The sequence below is a fragment of the Cygnus olor genome (genome assembly GCF_009769625.2).
Source record: "Cygnus olor isolate bCygOlo1 chromosome W unlocalized genomic scaffold, bCygOlo1.pri.v2 SUPER_W4, whole genome shotgun sequence".
NCBI classification, from domain to species: Eukaryota; Metazoa; Chordata; class Aves; order Anseriformes; family Anatidae; genus Cygnus; species Cygnus olor.
The window spans coordinates 642,108-660,756 of NW_024429075.1; the positions used below are offsets into that span (position 1 = coordinate 642,108).

At 43.3% G+C, this 18,649-nt stretch overlaps 1 protein-coding gene across 2 annotated transcripts in view; it reads left to right on the forward strand.

Moving 5' to 3' along the window:
- The window catches only part of LOC121062963 (protein mono-ADP-ribosyltransferase PARP8-like), a 149,552-nt gene that overhangs the window by 47,757 nt on the left and 83,146 nt on the right, over positions 1-18,649 (forward strand). For both annotated transcript variants that reach the window (XM_040543264.1, XM_040543263.1), the window contains exons 4-7: positions 2,376-2,465; positions 3,755-3,825; positions 4,468-4,542; positions 15,183-15,277. In XM_040543264.1, the coding sequence (XP_040399198.1) occupies positions 2,376-2,465; positions 3,755-3,825; positions 4,468-4,542; positions 15,183-15,277 (331 nt within the window). The remainder of the gene's footprint in view (positions 1-2,375; positions 2,466-3,754; positions 3,826-4,467; positions 4,543-15,182; positions 15,278-18,649) is intronic.

Genomic DNA, 18,649 nt, shown 5'->3' on the forward strand with positions numbered 1-18,649 from the left:
AGGGTACTGCCCTTAGCGCTGAACTACCACAGTCACGGATTCACCAATAACGTATAACCGCCCTTACTCTAGTCGCGTTCAATGAGAACTATCACGGCTAGGAACAATGCAATTAAGTGCAATTTATTACAGCAACAGGTACACAGGTTCTTTGGATTGCCGGTGATAATTTACTGTCTGCAAAAGCAAGTTAGCATGCATGAAATACACAGGTGCACAGCCTGGAAATTAATGCATTAAAAGGCACAAAGACTATAGAGATTTCTAAGTTTCCGTGGAGACACACAGTATAACCAAGTGTTCAAATCTCACCCAAAGGCATCCCAGTGGGGGGGGGAAGAGAGGCTCAGCCCGTCGACTGATCCCAGGAGTCAGGAGGTATCTTCCCTGACGGTGGTATCTTCCCTAACATCCCCTCTCTCTTAAGCCAATTTATATTATTTTCTATCTTTTAGGTGGAGCTTGAGTGACTCTAGTCAAGCATCTCTTAGTTATGACTGGTGAAAAGTTTTCCTGTCTCTGTTTAAAGGTATAGGCTCCGAGAAATTCAGAGCGTGTGCTCAGTGAGGGGTGGTCGCACTTTGGAGGCAGGTAGCTTTTGGGACGGAGGTGTGTTTTGGTATTATAATAATATTATAATGAGCAAAAGTACACTGGAGTACAGCATTTGTCAAAATGTGACAGGTCGTTGGCTCAGGGTAGCAAAAAGTGAGGCTTACCGGTCTCGGTGTGCACAAGAACAATCGAGTCCCCACCTGGTCACAGAGCCTAGCCATGGTGTCTCCATTCCACTGTACGCTCCGTATTGTTGCTTAGAGCCAGCACACCAGGTTCCCCCAGTGTGATAGCATCTAAGGTTGGAAGCCTAGGGAACACTCAGGTAATGCAGCTACACCCTACCCTGAAAGCCTCTTCAATGCTGTACATTTTCTTTAGCAAAAGTGAATGTTAGTTTTATTTTCCTAGTTACTTTAGGCAATTGCACCACAAAGACTCAGCAGATGGAGCATGTTGTGGTGCCCACTGGAGTGCAGTGCTCAGGGAAGATTGGTGTCAGCCTCCCGGAGCAGTTACCTGCTTGCAATATGTGCGTGATGTGCTGTGCACAGATTACTCAGATTACCTCATGGGACAACACAAGAGTGGAAGTAGGTGAAGGTGTGGGATAGTGTCAGATGCGGTATATCTGTGTGAATGTGGCAGAAAGGCTGATTCACAGGTAGCAGGCTGGGAAAGCCCCATGTGCGTCTGCATATGGCAGTGCAGCTGCTAGTCTGCAAAGGCAGTGTGGCACACCTGTGGGAACCGCTGATGTCCCTGGGAGAAAAGGACAGCAGCCCCAGGACTTGGTCTTGATACAGGCTTCTAAGAACCACTGTAATACAAATGACAGTATTGATGAATTTACTGATCAATTAATGTTAGCATTCTAAAATTCCATTTCTAACATTCCATTGTGGTCAAAAGCTTTGAGACCCAGATTGTAACAGTATGCTTAAAATTGCATGCAAGTTCACACACTTTGCTGATGTGGGACTGGAGTGTTCAAAATTATGATCGAACAAACCCTTAATTCTCTTATTTGTCTCTTTATCTGTGATTATCTTGTCAGCCTTTTCGCTCTAGAGCACAAGTTCCAATTCAGCCCAGATCATTAGAAAACAAACTCTTATTACTTTCATATGATTTTCAATGATTCATGTAAAACTAGCTTCTGCAGATACTACATAAAAAATTGCTGTTCCTCCTTTGTTGTTACTAAAGGTTTGGTTAGAAAGAAAAAAATAACATCCTAATCTCACATTTTATAAGAAAGCTTGGAATAGAATTTCCATATTCATATTCATACCTAAGCTTTTTAAGTGGAAGGAAATATATATATATATTTTTTCCTGAATCAGGCACAAGAAATATTCTCCATCAATTAGAAGACGCTTTTTGTGATTAACCAAGATGAGGCACAGATATCTTGCATAACCTGCTGTTAACAGCCAGCTCACCCTGCACGTTAGACCAAGGTTGAGTGTTGGTGTCAGGCATGACAAAAAGCATAGTCTTTATTTTGGAAAAGGTTGGCTCAGATCCCCATAAACCCTGTGGGACAGTTCTGAGCAGCGCTTGGCATGCTTCATGAAAGCCATGACATTGGAATCCAGGGTTTTGCTTGTATAAAATTTGGGTCTTTATCTTCTATCCTTTTGGTATTTTTCTTTTCATTAGCAATCTCGCAAGGAAAAACACACCAGGAAGATTATAGTGCTGGGCTTCCTTAATCACCTGAGAAGTGGTTCCTTATGGTACAAGTGTGGGATGGGCAACAAGGGAAGGACAGAGCACCACAGGACTTCAACATGTAAAGTGTTTTTCTTTTGTAGATAACACTTACGTTTCCAGTTCTGATAACAATGAAGATGTGTTAGTTACAACAAAACCAATTCCAATAATTTTCCACCAAATTGCTACAGGTAATCTTATGTCCTGATTATTTTACCAAGTTCATGTTTTGTGAGGAAGGACAAGACATTTCCTGAACTTAAAGGGAGATGTGTTAATGTGTATAGCTGTACAGTTTGCTAGTTCCTCACAGTCTTGCTGTAGTAAATTTCCCTACATTTCAGAATAGAATAAATTAAAATATTTCTTTGGGGGATCAACACTGTCATGTAGGCAGAATGTATTTTATTCTTTTAATGTCTTGCTGTCTGTGCTAAAGTAATTCTCCTTGAATACAGTTAGAGTTGCTTAATACTTCCCAATGATAAGATTTCATGTTCACTTGCTTAAAACTTCACAAAATCTTCACTATTGGGGATGAAACAGTCTGTAACCACCATTGCCTGTAGTGACTTTGTTCAGAAAATTTCAAACAAAATGGTTCAGCTGTTTTACAAAATGAGACTATAGAAAAAAAAATTTCCAGTGATTTTGGGAACTTCTTCATTTGAAATTATTTCCATACAAGTAGTTGATGAATAAAAGGGCATGCTTTTCAGACATCTAAACATATATACAATATATAATCAAGATTTGTGCAAACTCCATAGAGTTTTTTTAGATTTTATCAGCTAAATTCTGTGATGATTTCAGGCTGTAGGAGAAACTGCATAGAGCAATCTTAATTCTGTCAGTTCCAATGCTTTAGTGTTTTTTGTGTGTGTGTGTGGGGGGGGGGGGGGGGGGGGGTAACACAGAATTACTTTAAATTCTACTGGAAAACCGGAAAACCAATATGTTCCTCAGTCTCTGATCTCATTTAAATCAAGATTCTCATGTAAATCAAGAATAATTTTGTTGAAGTCGGTGGAGTTGCACCCGAACAAAAAATGGTCATTATAGTCAGAAGATTAAGATAAATTTTACTTGCAAATATGTCTGTAATTTTAATAGAAATAAAGCCTGTCATTTAAAATTAAATAAAATCCTATATTTTGTATAGAAGATGATCTGATTTAATTTTTGCTGAGGGATTTTGATCGTTTGCTCTTTTTACACATAGTTGTAAATTACTGATTGGGAAAAATAGATCTCCTAGATGGACCAGCTAAATTTCATTTCACAGTTAAAAATAAGTCTTCTGAAATGTAGGGTCTTCTTAATTTTAGACTGTTGTATTTTAAACTCTTTGGTGCTTTTCATACATGTGAGTTTTTGTTCCTTATTTGCTCTACTACTCCAACTAAGTATTTCAAGTCTGCATATGCAAAATTATTTCACATATTTCACAGATGTTCCCTATGTTCCCTTTTCTTTTAAGAATTAAGAAAAAACAGTGATGTCAACTATTGTTTATCCATAAAATCAAAATTACAGAGGGAGAATGGAGAGGTATGTATATTTTAACAAAAGGTATTTTAAGAAACAACAGAAAATAATAAAATATTAATGTTTACCATAGATTTCCTGTCAAATGTATGCTTACCCAAACTGTAGGTATACACATTTCAGAAGAAATGTCTTAGCTCTCTTTTTCTTCATGTGGCCTACAGCAGTCCTGCTGGAGTCTCTGGACCTCTTTGTGACACCATTCACCATAAGTAGTATCTGGAGTATGAAGGCCTTCCAGTCATGGCTCTATTTGTGTTGTACTTCTGGCATGGGCCCCTAACGAATCTCACTGAGATGATGTTCAGAAAGAAATGGCACTAAAGTGAGGTCTTCTATTCTACTGAATTCTCCAGTTCCATAAAATACCATGCTGTGTCTATACCCAGACAAAGTATTATTTCTTCAACCTATATTCAGGGTGTTTTTATGTGCCCTGTTAGTGTGTGCAGGCTTTGTCTGCTATTTCACTATTCTTAAAACAGGTCCATAGTACGCCTCAGGAAAAATGATACTAAAAGGTCTCTTCTTAAAAGCTGCGTAGAGCTTATTTGTAAAAACATAATTCCTGTACTTATAATTAGAACTATAAATGCAAGACAGACGTATCACTTGTATCATTGTTAACTTTCCTTTTCAATTGAGTCACAGCACAACAGCACAGCTGAAGAAGATTCTGAAGGAGATAATGATTCTGAGGAATTTTATTATGGAGGACAGGTAATGGAGGATATTTTTGCACAAGTTCCAATAAATTGATATTTGAAAGCTTCTGTGGTTCATTCCATTTTAAATTTATGATAATAATTATTTTTTAATTAATTTTATTTTTTATTTATTTATTAATAATTTTTTAAATATTTATTCAATGTAGAATAGGATGTCATGTATATATACATAGTATTTTATAGTAGAAGTATTGAATATTTTATACTCTATAAATATGTCAAACAAAGTGAATTTGTTTACATTTATAAAGCTGTAAGAAAAGAAAAAACAACTGTTCTTCAGGATGTTTGAAAATAGAAGTCAGTTGCTTATTTCCAGGAAATGGATATTTACTCTTTACAACATATCCCATTATTGATACAAATAAGAAGTCAGGCTGGATCCAAATCTGTTTCCTGCTGCAGGGTTGCCATTTTCTGAAGTCAAAAGCACTGCAATTTAATGGTAAAAAATTGTTATTACAAAACAATTTTGATCTAGGCAGTCCATTCTTTTTGTGAGTTCTCCGGTTAAATTCACAATGAAAAATGCTACATTTTTAATTAAATGTACTGCTCTATCTTTCCTTCTTGTTCCCTCAGCAGAATTAGTTATTATTACATCCTCTGATATATTGGGAATTAAAATTTCTTTATATCTTTTCCTTTTGCAACGTCAATAGAGTGTTTCACACTGCTAGCCTCCTTATTCTTATTATTACTTATTATTCTTATTATTACTCTTCCTTATTATCTTGCCGAGTCGATCAGCTCCAGGGCAGACGCGTTCTGCAGCGGAGCGGGGGATGGAGACGGGCAGGGCTTTTTGTCGGCATCGAGGCCACTCGAAGCAGCCGAGGGAGCCGCCAAGACCCGGCAGCCCTCGCGAGGCTGTACACCCTGACGAGGTGTAGGCGGAGTCAGCAGCGCCCCCTCCCCGGCCGTTCAAAGGCAGCCCCTAGGGAGCGCGGCGACCAGGACGGGCAAACAGGGCGTGGCGCGGCAGTTTGCGCGGCAGTTTGCCCAGGCAGGGTGAGCAGGGAGGGCCCCTCGCCGCTCTTTTGCAGCGGTCTTTCCCTTTGGTACTTGTAACCTGCTTGCGAGGAACCTGGCCATGGTATCAACCAGGCAGAAAACCATGGCCTCCGCATCTCTTGCGGCCTCTCCAGCCGCTGTCACTGATGTGGCTACTCAGACGGAGGGCTCGGGGAAACACACCGCCATCCAGGTCTTGGGCTGCGGGGTGTGCCTGAGTCTTCTGTCGGTATCTGACAGCAGCAGCGAGGGGTATGCCTGTGGGAGGTGTGCCCAGGTTGAAGAGCTGCTCAAACAGGTAGCGGAGCTTCGGGAGGAGGTGAGCAGGCTCAGGAGCATCAGGGAGTCAGAGAGGGAAACTGACTGGTGGAGGTGTACTCTACCCTCTCTGAGACAGACTCACGAGCCTGCCACAGCACAGGTGTCTCCTGCTACGCAGAAGACAAAAGTTCCCTCATCCCACCAGGCAGTAGGAGGAGACCTAGGCCAAGGGGGGGAATGGAGGCAGGTTCCTGTTCGGGGGGGTAGGCGAGCCCTGTCCCTGCCCACCTCACCTTCCCATCTACCCTTATATAACAGGTATGAGGGTCTAGAACACAACAGTCAGAACAACGAAGTAGACGAAAGCCCGTCCCAGTTGGAGAGGGTGCCTAAGGCAAGGTCCCCTACCTCCCGCATTGCTACATCATCTGTCAAAAAAGAAAGAAGGGTTATTGTCATGGGGGACTCCCTTCTGAAAGGGACCGAGGGCCCGATATGCCGATCGGACCCAACCCACAGGGAAGTCTGTTGCCTCCCTGGGGCTCAGGTGAGAGACTTCGCTAAGAAAGTCAAGCGCCTGGTACGGCCCACCGACTACTACCCGCTACTGGTCTTTCAGGCTGGTAATGACGAGGTAGCAAGGAGAAGTCCGTGAGCGATCAAAAGGGACTTTAGGGCTTTGGGGCGACTACTTAAAGGATCAGGGGCACAGGTTGTGTTTGCCTCTGTCCTTCCGATAGGGGGGATCGATGCTGACAAGCAGACTCGTCACATTAACACGTGGCTTCGGGACTGGTGCAACCGGCAGAATTTTGGGTTTTTCGATCATGGGAAGGTCTATGTGACACCGGGCCTGCTGGCACCAGATGGGATGCGCCTCTCTCAGAGAGGAGTGAGGATTTTTGCTCAGGAGTTGGCAGGGCTGATAGACAGGGCTTTAAACTAGAGTCGAAGGGGGAAGGGGATAGAACCAGGCACGCCGGTGATGAGCTAAGGGATGGTGCACTAGAATCAGAGGGACTGTGTGCCAGTGAGGTCCTTCGGTCGGCTCCACAAGGTGCTGTGTGCAGTGAGGCGCATTTGAAGTGCTTCTACACAAACGCACGCAGTATGAGGAATAAAATGGATGAGCTAGAAGTCTTGGCCCCGTCCCACAGCTACGACATCATTGGCATAAGCAAAACCTGGTGGGATGAGTCCTGTGGCTGGTGTGTTGCAATAGATGGTTACAGGCTCCTCAGGAGGGACAAGCAGGGTAGGTGAGGTGGGGGGGTGGCAATGTACGTGAAGCAGGGGCTGGACTTCAAGTTGGCGATGGCAAAGTTGAGAGCCTCTGGGTAAGGATTAAGGGATGAACAAATAAAGGGGATGTCGTTATGAGAGTCTATTACAGACCACCTGGCCAGGACGAGAACGCCGATGAATTATTCTTTGCGGAACTAAGAGATGCCTCGAGATCAACTCCCCTTGTCCTTATGGGGGATTTCAACTTGCCAGACGTCAACTGGGATCACCACACGGCTGACACGAGCAAGCCCAGGAGGTTCCTAAAGCACCTCGATGATAACTTCTTGGTGCAGGTGCTAAGGGAGCCAACTAGGAAAGGTGCCCTCCTAGATCTGTTGCTGGAGAACAGAGAGGGTCTTGTGGGAGACGTGGCAATTGGCGGCCGTCTCGGTCATAGTGACCATGAAGTGGTTGAGTTTAGAATTTATGGTGACAGAAGGAAAACTGCCACCAAAACTTCAGCCCTGGATATGGGGAAAGCAGACTTCAGGCTGCTCAGGGAACTAGTCAGCAAGGTCCCCTGGGAAACTGCTTTTGAAGGCATTGGTGTCCATCAGTGCTGGTCCATCTTTAAGCACTGCCTCCTAAAAGCACAGGATCAGGCAATTCCAAAATATCAGAAGTCAGGCAGGCGGGGTAGAAGGCCGGCCTGGCTGACCAGGGATCTTCTACTGGAGCTTAGGCGAAAAAAGAAAGTGTACGGCTGCTGGAAGGAGGGTCAGGCGACGAGGAAGGAATATAGGGATGCTGTTCGTGTTTGCAGGGAGAAAATTCGTGTGGCCAAAGCCCAACTAGAGTTGAAGCTGGCCATGTCTGTGGGAGACAATAAAAAAGGTTTTTTTTAGATATGTTAACAGAAAAAGGAGAACCAAAGAAAACATAGGTCCGCTACTAGATGGGGAAGGTCTCCTCACAGACAATGAGATAGGCAAAGCAGAGACATTTAATGCCTTCTTCGCCTCTGTCTTCAACGCTGATGATGGGCTTCGGGACCCCAGGTGCCCTGAGCTGGAGGACCATGACGGTGGGAAGGACAAACTCCCAACCGACCCTGAATGTGTGTGGGATTTGCTGCTCCACCTGGATCCATACAAGTCCATGGGTCCGGATGGGATTCATCCCAGGGTGCTTAAAGAGCTGGCAGACGTCATCGCGGGACCTCTCTCAATTATTTTTCAACGATCTTGGGAATCTGGAGAGGTCCCAGTAGACTGGAAGCTGGCAAATGTTCTGCCAATTTTCAAGAAGGGTAAGAAAGAAGACCCTAGCAATTACAGGCCTGTCAGTCTCACGTCAGTGCCTGGTAAAATTATGGAGAGGATGATTCTTGAAGTTATTGAAGCGCACCTGGGGGACAATGCAGTCATTGGTCCCAGCCAACATGGGTTCATGAGGGGTAGGTCCTGCCTAACAAATTTGATTTCCTTTTATGATAAGATCACCCATCTAGTCGATCAAGGGAAACCAGCTGATGTGATCTTTTTGGACTTCAGCAAAGCTTTTGACACGGTTTCCCATAGGATCCTACTGGACAAAATGTCCAGCATACAACTTAACAAAAAAATCATACGATGGGTGAGCAATTGGCTGACGGGCAGGGCTCAAAGGGTTGTGGTAAATGGGGCCACATCTGGCTGGCGGATGGTCACTAGTGGGGTCCCTCAAGGCTCCATTTTAGGGCCAGTCCTCTTCAATGTTTTTATAAACTATTTGAATGTAGGACTAGAAGGTGTTTTGAGCAAATTTGCCGACGACACCAAACTTGGAGGAGTTGTGGACTCTGTTGAGGGTGGAAAGGCCTTGCAGAGAGATCTGGACGGATTGGAGAGCTGGGCGCTCACCAACCACATGAAGTTTAACAAAAGCAAGTGCCGGGTCCTACACCTGGGACGGGGCAACCCTGGCTATACGTACAGACTGGGCGATGAGACGCTGGAGATCAGCCCCGCAGAGAGGGATCTGGGGGTTGTGGTTGACAGCAAGTTGAATATGAGCCAGCAGTGTGCCCTGGCAGCCAGGAGGGCCAACCGTATCCTGGGGTGCATCAAGCACGGCATTGCTAGTCAGTCGAGGGAAGGGATTGTCCCGCTCTACTCTGCGCTGGTGCGGCCTCACCTCGAGTACTGTGTGCAGTTCTGGGCACCACAGTACAAAAAGGACATTAAACTGTTGGAGAGTGTCCAGAGGAGGGCGACGAAGATGGTGAAGGGCCTAGAGGGGAAGACATATGAGGAGCGGCTGAGGTCACTGGGCCTGTTCAGCCTGGAGAAGAGGAGGCAGAGGGGGGACCTCATCGCAGTCTACAACTTCCTCGCGAGGGGGAGTGGAGAGGCAGGTGACCTATTCTCCGTAAACACTAGTGATAGGACTCGCGGGAACGGTGTTAAGCTGAGGCAGGGGAAGTTTAGGCTGGACATCAGGAAGAGGTTCTTCACCGAGAGGGTGGTCGCACACTGGAACAGGCTCCCCAGGGAAGTAGTCACTGCACCAAGCCTGTCTGAATTTAGGAAGAGATTGGGCTCTGCAGTTAGTCACATGGTCTAAACTTTTGGGTAGACCTGTGCGGTGCCAGGAGTTGGACTTGATGATCCTTATGGGTCCCTTCCAACTCGGTATATTCTATGATTCTATTCTATGATTCTATGATTATTCAGATTTTTCTTATCTTTTTAGTCTAAAGATTGCCCCAAAGGCATCCTTCCTCACTTATATTATTACAACTGTTTGTTTCAATGAATAGTTTAACAAATTACAGACAATGTTTATGAAAGTTGTCACTGCCTCTGCCCGGAGGCTGAAGCCATCCACACCCTTGGAGTGCAGAGCAGAGGCTGCAGGAGTGCATCAGCAGTGCCAGCCAGTAGGGTAGGAACAGAGTGAGAGGCATGATGATGAATCATCACCAAGCCTGTTCTCCAGCAGCATGGCGGGGTTTGAACACAAAACACAAGTTAAGGTGCTTTGCATTTACTGTAAAGCAAAGAAAGCCTGCCCCTAGCATTTTAATCATATTATTTTATTATTATTAATCATATTATTTTATTATTATTTTTCATAGCATTTTAATGCTATGAAAAGTGATATTGAAAATGGAACTGAAAGAATGTATTTTCAGTGTCACAAAATAACTGACATGGGTTACGGACTCATGTTCACTTAAGAAATGACTGCAGGTTTGCCTCCCATCCACTGCCAGTCCTACAGCCCTGCAGAGTGCTGGAGAAGACCGTATACACATACTTCAGTGCAAAGACCAATATTTTACTTTAATCTGCCTGCGAGGAAAAATCTTCTGATTTTGCCCTGTAGTGATGAGTTGTGTGTACTGGCTTCATTTTTCAACTCTACAGAAAGGGCAGTAACCTCAACATGAAGGAAAAGCCAGTAAACAGCTAGCAAACAGCAAACTTCTTGAACCAGCACAACTACATTTGGTAAAGGATGCTTGCCAGTGCCCAAATGGATGAATAAATATTAACACTGCCTATGAGATACATAGAGAGCATTAAATCATTTTGCAAGGTGTAAAAGCCAGCTATTGACCAATACCCCCAGGTCCCTTTCCACCAGGCAGCTTTCCAGCCAGTCTTCCCTCCACCTGTAGCGATGCAGGGGGTTGCAATGTAAGGAGAACAAAGAAACAAAAAACAAAACAACAAAAAATCCCCGCCATCATCAAAAGTATATTTAACAGGAGAAAAAAAAAATAAAATTTCATGCTCAAAAAGATGAAATACTAAGGAAGATCCGTAGAACTGAAGTGATTGAGGACTTATGAAATAAATAGGAAGCCAGGTAGTTAACAAAGTTTCTTGAGAGATAAGAAGAGTCCTATTTCAAATAAGTTGATTGTAAGAGTTATTAAATGAGCCCCACATGTATTGGGATTTAATAACATGAAAAAAAGACAAAACAGTTGACTGTATATGTGGGGAACAAATCAAGTAAGATGCTTCATTTGAGAAAAGTGCATGTTGTGCCCACAGAGAATGGGGACAAAAATGACTTTAGCAACCAGAGGGGATAGATGCCGGTGTAATTGTGTGCAACACAATTGGAAAAGGTGGAGGCTAGGGTTAATTCTCACATTTCTAAGTGGTTACAACTGGAAAGATGAGAGAAACTGATGATGAAAAAAGGAATATGGAAGATGGGAAATGACATTTGATGGGCAGTGAAAACAAGATATGAACTTTTAGTCATAAATTAAATGTATCTGCTTCCTAGGCACCCACTTGTAATCCTCCCTAAGGACTTAATGGATAAATACTTCAAAGTAGCTAAGTGATTCAACAGCCTAAGTCCTAGTGATTTTCAGTGGAATTTAGGTTTGTAAATCACTTAATCTCCTTTAAAAATGCAACCTTTTGTCATTATGTGGGACAATCTCACCCCAGTGCGATTAACATCTAAGGTTGGAGGCCTAGGGAACATTTAGGTAGTGCAGCTACACTCCACCCTGGAAACTTCTTCAATGCTGTACCTTTTCTTTAAAATATGAGTATCAGTTTAATTTTCAAGTCACCTTAGGCAATTATTCCACACTTCCACAAAGTGCTTGTAGAATGCCTCATCCGTCTCTTCATCCTGGTTTGGCAGTCTATAACAGACCCCCACAAGGATGTCTGCCTTGTTGGCTTTCCCCTGATCCTTATCCATAGGGACTTGACTTTACCATTTCCAGCCCCGAGCTCAACAACATTGAAACACTCTCTAATACAGAGAGTCACGCCACCACCCCTCCTTTGTTGCCTGTCCCTTCTGAAGAGCTTATAGCCATCCATTACAGCACTCCAGTCATGGGAGCTGTCCCACCACGTTTCAGTGATGGCAACTAAGTCGTAGTTTGCCTGCCACACAATGGCTTCCTTCTCCTCCTGTTTGTTGCCCATGCTGCGTGCATTAGTGTAGATGTACTTCAGTTGGGCCATTGCCTTCTCCCCCGGCCCTGACATTGTTCCCCCAGGCTCATCTCTATCGAGCCTCATTTCATCCCCGTCCCCCTTCTACCTAGTTTAAAGCCCTCTCAATGAGCCCTGCCAGCTCCTAGGCTAGGATCTGTTTCCTCCTTTGAGACAGGTGGGACCCACCTGCAGCCATCAGGCCAGGTGCCGCGTAAACTTTCCCATGGTGAAACCCCCCCAAATTTCTGCAATGGCACAAGCCTCTCAGCCATGTATTTATCCGCTGGGCTTTCCAGGTCCTTTCAGAATCCCTCCCTGCCACTGAAGGGATAGAGGAAAACACCACCACCATCACTCCATCCACTAACCGCCCCAATCCCCTGAAGTCCCTTTTGATAGCCTTCAGGCTTCTCTCAGCAATTTCGTCACTGCCAGCCTGAATTATCCATAAGGGTTAATAATCGGAGGGGTGAACCAGGCCGGGAAGTTTCCTGGTAATGTCCCTGACCCAGGCCCCAGGGACGCAGCAGACTTCCCTACGAGTAGGGTCTGGCCGACATATGGGACCCTCTGTTCCCCTGAGAAGGGAGTTGCCTATAACAATTACCCTTCTTTCCTTCTTGGTGTAGGCAGTCTTGAGGCGTGGAGTCGACTTCCTTGCCCTAGACAACCTCCTGGGTGGACCTTCCCCCACATCCTCACCAGCCTGTCCCTCAAGCTCCAGAGCCTCAAGCCTATTGTGTAATGGCACCTCGGGAAGCAAGGTTGTTATGGAGGGGACTTGCCTGCGACGCCGAGCAGGGACCTGTTTCCATTCCTCCCCATCTCTTAGGTCCCCTCCCTCTGCCTGAGAGTGACAAGGCAGGGGGTCCACCACTATTTGGGGTGTATTGCCCCGGTGCCTTTCTCACAGGCACGACAGGGTTTGCTACACCAGTCTATCTCCTGCTCACGCTCACTGATAGTCCTTAATTTCTCCACCTCCTCCTTGAGCTCTGCCACCAGGCTGATCAGATCTTCCACCTGCTCACACCTCACACAGATGGTATCTCTGCCACCCTCCGTTGGCACTCCCTGCAGCCGGGGAGACCTGAACAGATGCATTTTTGGTCAGGCAGTTGGTCTGGGTTGCCACAGTCTTTTTGGCAAGAGCTTTCTGTCTGGTGAGCTGGTCTCCTGCGTGGGGAGGGATACTCTGCCCTTCTATGCCTGCACACACTGCCGTGGAAGCTGCACCCTGACTGTCACGCCTCGCCCTGTTTGTCCACTCTGTTCACTTGCACTCCTGTTTTCTCACCTTCCCTAGGGGATTCCTTTGAATGATGGGGGTGGGGAATGGGGGTAGGATGCGCTCCTGGCTCCGTCCAAGCCTCATCAGCTGCTCTTGTGAGGGCTGACACGTCATGGCGGCTCCCTCGGGCTGCCTCGAGGGGCCTCAGTGTAGGGAACCCCCTGCATGCCTCGATCTCCTGCTCCTCTGCAGAATGCGTCTGTCCCAGAGCTGATCGCCTCGGCATTACAAGATAAATTTGTTTGCTCCTACCTAAAGTGAAAAAAAAAATAATAAAGATTTTGTTCCCATGTTGTCTACACGGGAAATTGTTCTCACATGGCTGCCTAAACAAAGCAGGGATAGCTGGCTTATACCTTTCTGGTTGGGAGTATCATTGGTATCTCTGATAAGTGTGTGCATGCTTTACTGATTAATTCTGTGTCTTATGTTTGAAGAATTCTAGGTATAACCAAATTACTCTTTGCTAATTTTCATAAGTAAAAAGTGATCAGTTGGTTATTATTTTAATTCAATTAAAATTTATTTAATTAGATACATAAAGAAATGTACAGCTCTAGATATCAGAACCTAAGTGTCACAGCACTGAGGTCCTGCAGATTTGGATGTATGAAATTAAGAAACAGTACTGCAGTTTGAAATGTTTCTGAAATAGCAGGAATTCTCAGCAGGAATTAATATATAAGGATATATTTATGTGTCTAAAGGGATAAATTGCACTCTTGTGTTTTGCTCTCTGAATTTGTCAAAGGTACAAGCCAAATTCTACTCTCATTTCCGAATCTGCCCAAATCTCGGGAGTTCATCGACTTTTGTGGACTTATTGTCATTCTAATAGGTGTAAAGAAGCAGTATTAAACTCACACAATCTGGAGCATATTGCTTAATGAGGAAGCATTAATAGACTTTTAATAGGCTATTACAAGACTAATAAGGTATTTTGGTCCTGATAGAAGATAGGAGGATATTATTTATTTTGACTTCATACAATCCAACTAGACAAGCTCACAAGTTTTGCTTTATAGTGTAAACACTAACGTAACAGTATCCACTTTTCATGTAGAGATTGAAGAAAATGTGACTGATATCTAAATACGTGTTTCATATATGTTTCATATTCATGTTTCAAATGCATTTTAAAATGATATCTAAATACATGGCTTTGAGCAACCTGGTCTAGTGGTAGGTGTCCCTGCCCATGGCAGGGGGGGTGGAATTAGATGATCTTTAAGGTCCCTTCCAACCCAACCCATTCTTTAGACCTTCTTTGGTAAAAATACTCAAAATGGAAAAGTGTTCTTTAATTATTTTTCTTTTTAAATCTGATGTCATTGCACTGGTGGTTTCAAATGCAGCAAATGAGTAGATTGAAAATATAACTTAGATGCTGAGACCCTTGTTGTGTAGAATAGTCTTGTACTTCTCTTCTTGAGCCCAGGCCGTTCTGTGTCTAAAATATGACAGCATGACAATAAGGCAAGAGGGAGTAAACCTTGTCCTGTAGTGGTTAGACTGGGATGGTATAACCGGGGAGATCTGATTATCCACCTACCAGTTTTAAAATGCACGTGACAAGAGGCCCAGAACAGCCCCCAATATGAAATAGGACAGAGGAATGGATTCTTTGCAGCTTCTCTTCCACAAACAGGAGTTGGACCCTCTGGAGTTTTGATACAGAGGTACCTGCTTTGCAAATCTCATTGCTTAGAAAAGCTAGACCACCTCAGTGCTTCAGGTTATCAACAGTGTCCTTTCTGAGCACGGTGTTAAGAAATCTTTCTGCAGCATATTTTGCAGGGGGATTTTTCAAGAGCCTAGATCAGGTGCCAGTAATGTAATAAATAAGAAATCCTAGAATATTTTTTTTTCTGGTAGGTTAGCTATGATGGAGAACTTCACAAGCACCCACAGCTGGAAGCTGATTTGACAGCAGTGAGAGAGATCTATGGACCTAATGCAGTATCTCTCAGGTATGTCATTTACCCTTCCTATTGTGGAACCTTTAACATTTTAGAGGTTGAGTTTCATGTAGACCTTCCCTCACTGCCAAAACACAGCTCTTCTCTGATGATTTCTGCATATTGTGGCAAAAGGAAGGAGCACTCTTAGCTAGCAGTAATACTCGATTTGTTTTCATTTTGTGACTGAGTACTCATACAACTGCCTATGCTGAGAACAGGCCCTGGAAGCCTGTTCTAAAATGTTGTCTTGTAGCTCAGTAAGTATTTGATCAGTCTGTTGTATTTTGCTGAAAATTCCTATTCAACATTACTTTAAACCTTTGTTAATCTCTTTCTCTGTCATATTCTGTCTTCTGCCCTGGAGGTAAACAAGAAGAATGATAAGAGATTTAGTAAATGTTGTCCCTAGAGAAAGATTGAAGGAGTTGGACTTGTCTAATCTGGAAAAAAGACAGATGGAGAGGACATAGTAACAGCTCTTCTTCTTCAAAAAAGCTGTTTATAGATAGGAGTGATCAACCGTTCTCTGTTATCATGAGAGAGACAATAAGAAACTATGTTAGCAACAAACAAGAATTTGGTTAGATTTTAGAAAAGCTTTGTAATTGTAACAAGGTGGGAAACTGAATAGTCCTACACAGGGAAATGGTGGAACTTTGGTCAGAGGTGGATTGCAAAGAGAAATTACACAAAAATTTATGAGTGTGCATGATTCTGCAGCAGGGCATAACTGTACGATGTACTTAATTTGCTTCAAGTATTTTTAAACTTACTTTTCCACCTATGTAATATTAATAATTGAATAAAAATAACAGGCAAGATGTAACAGACCTGTCAGAAGCATTACAAATAAAATATCAAAATTGTCATACAAGCCAAGTAACAAAATACAGAAAAGATGATAACCTTAGGCATACACATATTGCATGTAACAATTCCCATTAACCTCTACACAATAATCTCTGTTATTTTAGTCTGAGAGAGCACGTCTACAACTATGGTGTACTATGACTTTTGAAATTAAATGGAAATTCATTACATTTTGAGGACCTGGGGAATTAAAATCCAAATAGTTGTGTATGGGTTTAGGAAATGAATGTGATAAATTTTTAGTTGCCAAACTGATAACTATGAAATTGAGAATACCTTGTTAGTATGCTACCTAAGGCTCCTAAACCTGAAACATGGAATGTAACCTTTCAAAAACTTTAATGCATCTAATTTGTTGAATCAACTGTTTCATTGGAAGCATTGTGATCTCCTCAGGCTCACTGTAATAGAAGTTGGCATCTATGTCTGCTTTTGGCATGTGGAAAACTTTCATTCTTCTTGCACTGTGTTGCAGTTGAAAATACTGATGAATTCTTGGAAATGACAAACACAGCATTAAGCATTCAGTTTCATCCCTCTCCAACAGTACACTTCTTTGACTGCAACATGCCTGTCTGACAGTGACACCCACTAAGATGCATATTTCTTAGAGAGTTGACCCTATTTTAGTAGTCAGAGAGTGAACTTAACACATAAAAAGGGGAATTCCTATACCTGCATGTTTTTCACCACAGCCCTTTGAAATCTGGTCACAAACCTATATGAAAGACCTCTAGACCAACTGATCCAAACTCTTCTGTATCTATTTACATTACTTATACACTGATGGGCAGAGGACCTCTGGGAGCTTCAAAATCAAGACGTTCTTGGAGCCATTGTAGGCAGCAGATCATAAGCTTCAGGCACTGGAAGAAAGCATGATTTCTTCTTCACTTATAGCTTGGGGAAATAAAACATCATGTATCTAAAATCCCTATTCTATGATGGTAATGGAGTGGGGGCAAAGGGATTTCAGTGAGAATGGAAATTCCACAGTTGTAACTTACTTTTATCGTATCCTTTCTTCCACTAATACTTTTGTGTTTAGTTCAGTTCTGTATCTGTTTAATTTATAAAATTATGCTTGATCCCAGCCTTTTGAATCTCAGCCATGTGAGTAACACCATCCTGTGTTCATAGGTATTACTTATGAGTTTATAGCAATCTGTTCTTTGGATCTTCTGGAAAACTGACAACAACAAAAAAATCTGAGATCACTGTTGTGTAGGATAGTGGCTAGGCAATTCAGAAGGTGGAGTATTTTGCTGTTTCAAAGTCAGGTCTTTAACGAGCTGTAGGAAGTCAGTGAGTGCTTGTATGTTCTGGGCAAGCAGAATCTGGAGCAGTCATCAGGGTGGCTGGGAAACCTCCAGGTAACACAGTCCTGGGCAGCTACCTATTCACTTACCCCCTGTGCACCATGTGTGGACGTCTAATCTAGAGAGGCTTCAGGTTTGCCCTTACTAGAGAGAACCACTGAGGTTTGGTTGAAGAGGTTCCCTCCACAAAACTTCATGAGAGGTCAAGGCATTTCCAGTGCCAACTAGCTCCTACCACTGTCTGAGAGGTCACTTTGTTAGAATCACAGACTCACAGAATCGTCTAGGTTGGAAGAGACCTCCAAGATCACCAAGTCCAACCTCTGACCTAACACTAACAAGTCCTCCACTAAACCATGTCACTAAGTTCAACATCTAAACGTCTCTTAAAGACCTCCAGTGATGGTGACTCAACCACTTCCCTGAGCAGCCCATTCCAATGCCTAACAACCCTTTCAGTAAAGAAGTTCTTCCTAATATCCAACCGAAACCTCCTTTGGCGCAACTTTAGCCCATTCCCCCTCGTCCTATCACCGGGCACGTGGGAGAATAGACCAATCCCCAACTCGCTACAGCCTCCTTTAAGGTACCTGTACAGAGCGATAAGGTCGCCCCTGAGCCTCCTCTTCTCCAGGCTGAACAATCCCAGCTCCCTCAGCCGCTCCTCATAAGACTTGTTCTCCAGACCCCTCACCAGCTTCGTTGCCCTAAAAGAAGACAGCTGTATTCACAAAAATACTTTTGCTTTTCAACATTACCTTATCAACTTAATTTATGCACAACTGCTACTATGCACTCTTGGTCAAGTTTAATAGAAAAGCATGGAAGTCATTGAGAGAAGCATATAAATGCACTGTAAAGCAAAAATCTAGTGACTAGAAGTGTATCAACTAATCTGTGAAAAAATGAGTGATCGCACTTTTATAAAATTGTCCACTTAAGTAATTTCAATTAAAAGGAAAGCAATTTTTGATTTTTTTGATTTTGATATAAATATTTTCTAGCCCTATTTTTCAGAAGTCTTCACATACGCTGGGGGAGGGCAATCAGAATGAGTCAGAAAATAAGAGGCAAAACAGACACACTTTAAGATTTCAGATGGCAATGAAACACCTATGAGCGTAAATTAAATCTGCACCTTGAGGATTCCAGCAATAGTACAGGTAACAGATAAAATAAGGTAACTATTGCA